General features: G+C 37.9%; 1 protein-coding gene across 4 annotated transcripts in view; it reads left to right on the top strand.

Moving 5' to 3' along the window:
• Window positions 1-9113, top strand: part of RALGPS2 (Ral GEF with PH domain and SH3 binding motif 2) — a 171203-nt gene extending 162090 nt beyond the window's left edge. For all 4 annotated transcript variants that reach the window (XM_058701137.1, XM_058701141.1, XM_058701139.1 and 1 more), the window contains one exon: window positions 3410-9113. In XM_058701137.1, coding sequence (XP_058557120.1) covers window positions 3410-3439 — 30 coding nt within the window. In that variant the 3' untranslated portion in view covers window positions 3440-9113. The remainder of the gene's footprint in view (window positions 1-3409) is intronic.
• The last annotated feature ends 2350 nt before the right edge of the window (window positions 9114-11463 follow it).

Raw genomic sequence — 11463 nt, forward strand, 5'->3', positions numbered from 1 at the left:
TGGCCTTTATGATCTTGAGGGTATGTTCTTTCTATCCCTACTTTCTTGAGAGTTTTTATCAAGAAAGGATGCCATATTTAGATACAACTTTAAATAAGAGTGAGGGACACCTGGGTAGCTCAGTTGGCTCAGGTCATGATCTCACAGTTTATGAGTTCCAGCCCCCCATCAGGCTCCGTGCTGATAGCTCAGAGCCTGGAGCCTACTTCAGATTCTGTGTCTCCCCGTCTCTCTGCCCCTCCCCTGCTCATGCTCTTTCTTTCTCTCAAATATAAATAAACATTAAAAAAAAATTTAAGTGGGGCCTGGGTGGCTCAGTCAGTTGAGCATCCAACTTCGGCTCAGGTCAGGTCTTGTGGTTCACAAGTTTGAGCCCCACATCGGGCCCTGTGCTGACAGTGAAGAGCCTGGATCCTGCTTCAGATTTTCTCTCTCTCTCTCTCTCTCTCTCTCTCTCTCTCTCTCTCTGCTCCTCCCAGGCTCGTGCTCTAACTCCCTCAAGAGTAAATAATAAACATAAAAAAAATTTTTTTTAATTTAATAAAGAAAGAATGAGCACAAAGATCTCCCTGAAGACATTGGCATGAATAACAAGAAGGAGCAGCCATGTGAAGATTAACGGGAACAGGGGCGCCTGGGTGGCTCAGTCGGTTAAGCGGCTGACTTCGGCTCAGGTCATGATCTCGCTCGCAGTCCATGAGTTCGAGCCCCGCGTCGGGCTCTGTGCTGACAGCTCAGAGCCTGGAGCCTGTTTCGGATTCTGTGTCTCCCTCTCTCTGACCCTCCCCTGTTCATGCTCTGTCTCTCTCTGTCTCAAAAATAAATAAACGTTAAAAAAAATTTTTTTTTTAATAAAAAATAAATTAAAAAAAAAGATTAACGGGAACAGAGGTCTGGTAGAGGAAACAGAAAGTTCAAAGTTCCTGAAACTGAAATGAGCTTAAGATGTTCAAAATAGGCAAATGAGGCCATGTTGGTAGAATATAGTGAGAGGCAAAGGAATATAGCCCCACAGAGGGTAAATTTAGATCGCACTTTAATAAAAATTACTCTGATTCCTCTTTATTCTATTGACTAGATGCAGGTTCCTATAGTTGTAGTGAAACCCCCCCCCCCCCAAAAAAAAACCCATGGATTTGTTTTTATTTTACTGAAACAAAGATGGTCTAATTCAGAGGCTGTAGCTGCAAAGAAGAATGAAGCCACGGTGTTGTTTTCCCCAAACCCTGCTGCAGATCTAAAGTTGAACCATGAACTGTTAGAGCAGACATGAAATAAAGATAGCTGCAGTTATGGAAATATGTGTAGATTTTTTTATACACCAGTTTTTAGTTGAGTATATTTGAAGACCATTGACTTAAGGTACCAAAATTCAGAAGTGTTATCTGTAGCTAATTTTGAATAATGTAATACACTATATAAGTTTATATCATTTATAAAAGTATTTGTCACCCTATGCTGTCAGGCCCTAAATTATTACCCCTTTTTTGATAAAGGAAGAAACTAAGTCTCAGACATGCTAAGTGACCTACACAGGGTCAAACAAGTAAATACCTCTATCCTTTAGATCCAGTCTTTCTAAATTTTGTTAGAATAGGCCTTGTTCTCTTAGTGTTTTCGTTTTAGATATATATAGGAAAGACTAAGAGCAGTATTTGATATCATTTTTAGCACCCTCCATTAAGAAGGAAATGATCTAGAACAAAGATAACCTTCTTGCCTCTGTCAGGTTAGTGTCTGGGACAGAATAAAGGAAACAGACCTCCTTTTGCCTGGACTAAGGTTATGTGCAATGCAGCATAACTTACATTCTTTAAATGTGCTTAAGGTATTAAGTGTCATTTTTTTTTAATCTCAGATTTCATGATTAATCTAGAAAGTGTATGCATACCAACATAAAGGTTCAATTTCTTTTACTATATTAGTAGACCTTCCAGCTGAAAAAGTCAACCAAATGTGTGTAAATGGGTTTTATTCATTTTTCTCTATACTTGGAAGAATTAGAGTAGCAGCAAATGTATAAATAGAAGCTGTGAAATTTGAAAATTTTTAATAGAAGACTCTGACTCAAATACAACACCTTAAATCACATTCAAGGAACTTAGGAGGAAATGAGCTTATGCTTTATTTAAATATGGGTTTTTTATCACCAGACCTGAGAATTTGTAGTTTAAGCACTTTTGAGCATTTGTATTGTAATTTTTTTTTTTAAGTTTACTGATTTATTTTGAGATAGAGACAGCACAAGCCAGAGGAGGTTCAGAGAGAGAGAGAGAATTCCAAACAGGCTCTGTGCTGTCAGCACAAAGCTCAGTGCAGAGCTTGAGCTCATGAACGTGAGATCATAACCTGAGTCAAAATCATGAGTCAGACGCTTAACCAACTGAGCCACCCAAGTGCCCCTGTATTGTATTTGATTTATAATTCAATTGTAAATGTATTAAGGAACTTTTTCATTCCAAAGATGACACATGTAGGAGACTCACCCACCTTTTTTTTTTTTTTTTTTTTTTTTTTAAGTATCCTAGGATTTTCAGGAAAAGATTGCTAAAGTGTGAGAGCTGTTAAGCTGTTTTAAAGGACAGAGAAAGGACCGTTGAAATAGGGGTATCTCTCCCAGCACACTGATAAGAAAACTGATAGTAAAGGTTAAGAGTGTATTTTAACATGGTGAAAACCTCTTTAGTCCTTGACTAGAGGACTCATCAACTGATTTTTAAAAACAACATATATTCGTATTTCAAAGAGTTATTGTGGAATTTCTCCTCATCAAAATGTGGACTTCGTGGCTTGCTGTTGATTTCTGTAAGGAATTAAATTTGATTCCATCCACTCTATAGGCAGCAAACTATTATATAACCTGTTGATTTTTTTTTTCAGAGTCATAAAGTGTCAGATCAGAATTTAATGATAAGTTTTATTCTTCCATATGTATTTTCATGATGATTTCACAAAGAAATTCTTTGTAACGTTCATTATAAAATGACCTGTGATTTTAAAATGTGAATGTAGAAACTCATGGTGATACACATAATGAGAAAATAGATGATGACAAGCACATTTGTGTGAGTCTCACCCTACTTGAGCCGAACTTCTTTTCTGATTCATTTTTTTCACTCAGCAAGCATCTGCTGAGCCTCTGTGTTAGACAAGAAAGACACCGTCTCCACCCTTTCTCCTGTTCCAATTTCAGTTTTTTGGAAAAAGAGTATTAACTCAGTGATTTTCTCAAAAATGTTCTAGCATATTTTATTCATTATTCATAAATGATTGCAGTACCTTCTGTCAAATTCCTTTTATATATAAAGAGATATTTGGGCTTACTTAAAATGACAAGAAAAGATAAGAAATAATACTTTGAAAAACAACTTTTAAATACTGTCAGTTTTGTGATGCTTATATTTTTAAGGTTCCTACAAACTTGATGACTTTTGAGTAAAAGCCTAAGAAAGAAGCGAGGTGAACTATTGCCCCTAAGTAAAAGCAAGGAGCTGATGAAAGCGCCAGCTATAAACCAGTTCTGTGCCAGGAGGAGCCCAGAGGCTCCGGCTCAGCCTTTGGAGTTCTGAACCAAAAAAGCACTAATTTCAGGGAATGAAGTGAGATATTCCCAGAGAACAAATTGGAGTTACACAACAAACTGCCATGGACCGCGCTTCTTTTCTCCGAACTGACCTGCAGAAACCACTGCCTTAAAAGAATGAAAGGGAAACCAACATGAAACACCAAATAGTGCGTGTGACTCTTCCGGCGGTGCTGTGCTTGGGATAGATCATAGCTGATTTGCATTTCTTTTAACTTTGTACTAATTTTGGAGGGGGGAATCGCCTTTTTTAGAAACACTTTAAAAAGGAAAAACATATTTCTTATGGGTCATGTGAGGGGCTGGTTTTGAACTGAGGTGTGAAGATACCCTGCCCAAGTAGGATGCTGCCAACAGCCTACCTGAAAGGCTGCTTTGGCTTCCAGTAATCTGCAGCCTCACTGGCTTTCCCACAGCAAGAGTTTAGGAATTAGACGTGTTCACAATGTGAGTGGTTGGGGTGTGTTCGGGATTGGGGGTGGGGTTTGCTTTGAATGAGGGGAGTTTTTTTTAGACACTAAAGTTCTGAAATATAGTACTGTATGGGGAACCTCATTTCCTGCAGGAGGCATAAAGGCTGAGTGTTCCTGTTTCAGACGCTCTTTCAAGTGGGCTCCAGAAAACATGGTTGTTTTTAACTGGGTTTGAAGTTTAGCCTTTTGTTTGAATTCGTTGTTGGACCACAGATCTGCTTAGGAAAGAACCATAATCCCAACCTTTTCTGAGATTTTACAGTAACTACATTTTTTTCAAGTTAATTGAATTAACCCTTCTGCCAGTCACTGGTGATTTTTGTTATCAAGGTGATGTATTGATATTTCATCACAATATTTTCTTTTACAGGGTGTAATGTATACAATGCCAGTTTTTTTTTTTTTATTAGTCATTTTCATTATTTTTGTTAAATAGGAGATTCAGGGTCACATTTGTTTATAAGAGCTTCCACATGTGTATGTGTGTATGTATTTTATTATAAGGCATACGAAATAATTTTAAAAGGGGAAAAGGGGAAAGATTGAGATTCTGGGAATCTTCAGTTTATCAAAACTTTCCTTCTCCCATAACTTTCCTTTATAAAAAACATTTTTCTGAAAACTTACTGTTGGTCCCTGCCATGAAACCATTATTTCATCAGTAGTTGACCAAGCTGTTTTGTGAGAGCTCTTCTACACAACAGTACATTTAATTTCCAGAATAAATGTTGAATTGCAGAAAGAAAAAAAAGTTCAAAGGTGAACTGCCTTAGAGTTTTAACAAAAAAATGGCACTTGAACAATAGCTATGTGTTAGATGCTGTAAGCTCATGGGGCACTGTGTAATTTAGCAGTGGCCCAGAGTAAGAAATGCTTTTCGACTGATACCTTCCAATAAACTTGTAATACTTTGGGCCTCACATAGAATTTCTTACATTTGCATTCTTAGAGAGTTTTATACTTTTTTTTAATCATAAATATTTCACTCTTGAAACTTAAATATTAAATAGAAAATATTGCCCACAGAATAATTAGCTAAAAATCTATCCAAAGGAAAGTAGAAGAGCTTTTGGGAAAGGATATGAACAGTTCAAATATTTTTCTCATATGGCACAGTTAGAAATACCATTATTTCTGGTTTTGTGGAAAGTGACATAGGCTAGAGAGGGCAAAATGTTGCCCGTGGTCAGTGATTTTTCAGTTAATGACCTCCCAGGCTTAACCCACGTCAGGTACATAGAAAGATACCACGTGCATAGCCAACAGTATTACTATATAGACCTTGCACATCTTTCTTTGGTTTTGCATTTTTAAAAAATTCCTTAATTTGTCTATTTCTCTTCAGAAATAAGTGTTTTTAACAGTGTATGTGCTTTTTAAAATACTGTGGATGAAAACCCTGTGGATTTTTTACTATTATGTTCTCATAAATAAGCTAAAGTAGATATGTTGTAGGTTAACCATATTTGTGGAGATTTGCAACTGAAGTCAGAGCCTGACATCACACAGTTTTGCCAAAGAGAGAGCTAAACTGGAAGACGTGTTTGATATTTTCAGCTCTAAACGTTAAGGGATGCTTGCACAGAGAAAGAGTAGTGTTCAGATGTGGTGAACAGTCCCCGTATAGAATTGTGGCCTCCGCTGACCGAAACTCTTAACGTATCTGTGCAGTAGAAGTAGCCATTGCTCTTCTGTCTTCAAATTTGTCTATTCAAAAGATTATACGTTGCTTTTGAGGATTATTTTAGCATTTGAAGCAAATGGAAACCAGTGAAAGCAGGGAATTAAAATAGCATAGGTGAATTTTTGATCTATAATTCACCAAATGATCTAACAATTGAAACAAAGAAAATAGGTCACCAAAATAATATTAAATATTTAGGTAGTTTATTAGTAGAAAGATGAAATTTTTTCCTCTTATTAAGCCTACACTTAATAAGTTAGTAAACGAGTGACTCAAAAGCTTGAGATTTCTATCAATATTACGCTCATTTTTTTTCTCCTAGCCGAGAACAACTCATTAGAAATTCCATTATAATTTAAATTTAAGCTAGTTTACAATAAGCATAAATATTGGCATATTATACTGCCTGGTGTAGTAGTATATAATACTAGCCAAAATACAATTTGAGACACATGTAATTTAACAGTTTATTTGAACACCGAATCTTATTTTTCATACAGAAGTAACATCAGTTTTTAAAATACAACTATAAAAATACCTGCATAATAATGGCCTTCAGAGCTCTAGCTTCAGTTTCATGCCCCCTCCGGGGTTTGGACTTTGCTGTTTTGTTTTGTTTTCTTTTCTTTTTTCCCCAGAGGTATTATTTTTACCGTGATCTTCAAACTATAAGAATTGAAAGAGAACTAATCAAACACACCTTCCTATAGCATTTTCCTCACTATGTAAATATTATTAATTTTATAAACATTACAAAAAGGGACCCCAACAATTCGAGTATTTTTTTTCTCCCTAGGTCTGTGCTTCAATGACAATCTTTTTTTGTTTTTCTTCCGCATAAAAAATGCCACATGACTATTGCACTACCTTCTGTATGGACTGTTACGGTATCGGGTCCTCCGGTATGTCAAGAGTTAGGGTGTTTATAGCTGCAGAGTTTTAATAAGTGGCTTTATTCCTCTTCTGGGTGACTTACAAAAGAGCCCAAGGAGCACTATTGTTGCAGAAGGAATGTTTCCAGCCTCTAGTGTCTACACTGTGTATTAGTTGACACCGGGGCCCTCGAAGAACAGCCTAGCCTGTCGCTCTCTTGGGGTTACTAGAATTTACCTGGCCAAATGACTTGAGCAGAAGTCTTTTTTTTTTCTTAAGATTAAATCTGTAAACTATACACCTTTACTGCTGAAAACAAAACTATAAAGCATCGTATTAATTGGAAACCAATAATAGGAGTAGACTTAACCCATTAACTTCTTAAAAGAATATATCCATTATTGATTTTCTTCTTGTTTTTTGAGGCACGTTCCTTTCCACCCGGTTTTTAAGCCAACCTGTTACCTTCTGCAAATGCAGGGTACCAGTGTTGCTTAACAGAAGGTAATTTTTAATAAAAGAAATCTTCTGCTTCAAAGGATCTCTTTTTGAAAATGAAGGTGAATTCAGCTGTGCCCCAGTGGAACTATAGTATTGCTGTCACATGAACAAATGATCCAAAGCAAGTGGTGAGGTTTACCTGACTTCTTCGGTGGTCTTTTAGGGTTTGTTTTTATTTTCTCTCTCTTCTTTTATACTGGTTTTTTCAGACATAGTAAATTTATGGTTTTACAGCCAGAGTGATACTCTGTTTTTTCTAAGCTTTGAGAAAAAACATTGTTACTTAATCGCATTGAGGATCATTGTTTTCCACGTGAAGTCAACCTTTTTTAAATGATTTAATAAGTACTTTTTGGTTTTGCTCCCCTAAAAATGGCTTGTGACTAAAGTGACCTCTTTTTTTTTTTTCCCCCCGTTCCAAGGATTCTAATGAAAGATATGTGCATGCAAACTCTTTCAGGTTATTAAAAGCAGTTTCATTATACCGGTATCTCAAGTGGTAGTGTGGGGAAAATTTGGTCAGTGCCTTAACAATTTGAGGACCAATTTTAGGGCATCGAATACGACGATAATCCTCTGCCCTGTTGCTTGTCGGATTTCAGGAGTGTGTGCTATCCTGTGTCCACCAGCTTACTCTTTCTCACAGCAGGTGCAAGACAGTCTGTACACAGGCCTCCAGGCAGTTGCTGCTGTCCTCCTTGGTCTTGATTCTTCTTTGGACGAGCTCCCTCCCTGCCCCTCTCCTGCCAGGGGAGATTAAAATGAAACCCGCCCAAATCAACCTTTAGATGCGCGCTTTTATGAACAGCTTTGAAGAGCATCCATCCAGCTGAGTTTGGTTTTATTTTGTGTTGTTGATGTTGTCGTTTTGAGCATAGATTTAATTCTAAAGACCTTTCAGAAAATCCCTAGAAGAATACATTATAGCCAGAAGGATTTGTTGAGAATCTTATTAAAGCTACTGAAATCTTGTCATGATAATCTCTTTGACAAAAAAGCGAAATTTAGTTTGGTTCATTTTTACATTTAAATAAGACTCAGAACAAACAGGCAGTCACTTAACCTACCAGTTCTTGTTTGCTTGAAAATACTATTGCAGGAAAGTGAAAATAACTCTAATGTCTAAATTAAAGGGAAGCTAAGAGACTAAACTAGCTTTCTCAGTCAAAACAAAACTTGGAAACGTTTTGCTTCTGAGACTCTTGCAAGATATGGAACGACTGTTGTTCAACTGAATCAAGATGCTATTTTCACATTTTTTAAGGGCTAGTATGTTTCAGAATACAGAAGTAGATATCGTCTTTAAAGAGTTAACTGATCCTTAAGGGTTATTAGCAGCATTTAAATTTTGATTCTAGTCACCTGGCCTTGCAGAGTGGTGATGGGATGAAAGGAATGGAATGCATATAGTGCTTTGGGATGAGACTTTTAATAGACCAGAGAGATTTTCATAAATATTATCTGTGTTTTAGATACTAACAAATATTAACTTTCCCCTAAAGATATCACCTATTAGAACTACTCATAAATAGAGTCCAGTAATCATCGACTTATCAGGCCTGACACAGTAGCTGCTCATAAATCACCAGACTCTCAAGAGTTTCTACATCTTGATTATTGACAAATTTATTGTTGTATAGCCCACTGCAGTGTGTATGTGGGGGGGGGCGGGGGGACCGGGGAACTCGTTCACAATGTCATCTAAAGGAGATAAACATCTGTGGGCATACATATCCCAGTGATGATAATATACAGGAAAACACAAGCCATTTTTATTCTTCTTTATCCCAGTTAACCTGAGGTACTCCTGTGATGAAGCACTCAGTTGCACTATGACCTCCCTGAGTGATGTGCAGCTTGGTTCCTCTCTCATTTTTTGTTTCTGTTTAATATGCAGATGTGAGTGTGAGATCTTCAGTGTGTTTGCATAAGCTAACTTAAAATGAATTTAAGTACAGTTTTCTGAAATATTTCTATTGAAATAAATTACTTAAAAATATAGATTGTGTGGGGATAATTTGTTGCCATATTTACATTTTTATCATTAACTTTTTTTTTTATCTTATTATTTACTTATTTTGAGAGAGGGAGAGTGCAAGCTGCGGAGGGGCAGAGAGAGGGAGAGAACCCTGAAGCAGGGCTCAATCCCACAGGCTGTGAGGTCATGATCTGAGCCGAAATCAAGAGTCGGACGCTTAACCAACTGAGCCACCCAGGCTCCTGGATCACTAACTTTTGAAATGCATTTCATCATTAAGTTTTAAATAAGTTCTCTAACTTGATATTTTTCTCTTTCTAAACCAATCGACAAAGTTTTTGTTGGTACAGGAAGCTTCTGTCTGGGCATGCTTCAGTCGCTCTTCTCTGTGCTGGAACGAGGGTGCGCTCTGGCAGGTTGACAGATGGGGTCTGGAGGAATAGAGGTCATGGATGTAATATTTCCAACTTCATCTCCACGCTCCAAGTATATGATATGCTATGAACAGTCCCCAGAGAGGCCTTCTTTGCTAATACGTACTGTATTTCATAGATTCTAAGACATGACATTAAATCGTAAGAAGTGCAGAAACAGCTGGGTTGAGTCTCCCATGAGTCATTGGCTGAGGTGTTGGTCATGCGTTATCTAAGAATTCCACGTGAGCTTGCCCCTAAGATCCAGGCTTCACCAGTGTTCTCACCTTGCTAATGGCCTTTGGAAATTTTCACTGTCCCCGCATTGGAATGAAAAGAGTGACAATTCTCTGATGGGGTCAACCTGTCTTCACTTCACACAGTGCCACCTTTGTCCTACACGAGTTTTCCATATGTGCACGCTCAGTTTCTGGCTTCCCTTTTCTGTTTCATTAGTGCTTGTCTGTGAGCCAGTACAAGCATACTTGTACTTCACAGGTACTGTATTTTGTACAAACTGCAGGTTTGTGGCAGCCCTCCTTCGCACAAGTCCGTCGGCGCCATTTTTCCGACAGCACTTGCTCACTTTGTGTCTCTTGTCACATTTTGGTAATTCAGTATTTCAAATCCTGTCATTATTACCGTGTTTGTTCCAGTGATATGTGATCAGTGACCTTTGATCTTGTTGTCGTTGTTCGGGGGCACCACAAACAACACCCATATATAAGACCACAAACTTACTTCAGTAAACGTGTGTATTCTGACTGTTCCACCAGCTGGCCACTCCTCCGTCTCCCCCTCTCCTTGGGGGGAGAAATAAGCTTAGTGAAAAAATCAAGTTAGGCTAAAAGGTCTCTTGCACCAAACAGTTGGGCAAGTTGTGAATGCAAAAGGAAAGTTCTTGAAGGAAATTAAAAGTGCTACTTCAGTGAACACACAAATGATTCGAAAACAAAACAGCCTTATTGCTGGTATGGTCTGGACAGAAGTTCAAACAGCCAGAGCAAGGCCCTAACTCTCTTCAATATCATGAAGACAGAGAGGTGAGGAAGCCGCAGAAGAAAGGTTGGAAGTTAGCGGAGCTGGTTCTTGCGGTTTAAGGAAAGAGCATCTCCACACCATACAAGTGCAAGGTGAGGCAGGAAGTGACCCAGAAGATGTAGCTAAAATAAAAGGAAGGTAGCTATGTTAAACGATGGATTTTAAGTGCAGGTGAAACAGCCTAATCCTGGAAGAGGATGTCATGTAGGGCTTCGATAGCTAGAGAAGTCAGTGCCTGGCTTCAGAGGAAGGCTGACTCCTCCGTTTGGGGGCTAATGCAGCTGGTGACTTTAAATTGAAGCGCATGCTCTGTTACCATGCCAAAAATCCTAGAGCCCTTAAGAATTAGGCTAAATCTACTCTGCTTGTGCTCTGTAAATGGGACAAAACCTGGATGACAGCACTTCTGTTCACAACATGGTTTCCTGAATATTTTAAGCCCACTGTTGAGACCTGATGCTCAGAAAAGAAAAAGATTTAATACATGCTCACTGACAATGTATCTGGTTATCCAAGAGCTCTGATGAAGAGGTACAACGAGATTAATGTTGTTTCTTTTCTTTTTTCCCCCATGTCTGTCTAGAGATACCTTTGTATCTCTAGCATGTATTTTTTTCTATTTTTACAAAAATTTTTTTTTCATTTATTAACATTTTTTCATTTACATCCAAGTTAGCACATAGTGCAATAATGATTTCGATATATGTGTGTATACACACATACATACATACACACCACATCTTCTTTATCCATTCACCCATTGGTGGACATTTGGGCTCTTTCCATTTTTGGCTATTGTTGATATCGCTGCTATAAATGTTGGGGTGGATGTGCCCCTTCAAAACAGCACTCCTGTATCCCTTGGATAAATACCTAGTAGGGCAGTTGCTGGGTCATAGGGTAGTTCTATTTTTAAT

The sequence above is a fragment of the Neofelis nebulosa genome, chromosome 15, assembly GCF_028018385.1.
Source record: "Neofelis nebulosa isolate mNeoNeb1 chromosome 15, mNeoNeb1.pri, whole genome shotgun sequence".
In the NCBI taxonomy this organism is placed as follows: Eukaryota; Metazoa; Chordata; class Mammalia; order Carnivora; family Felidae; genus Neofelis; species Neofelis nebulosa.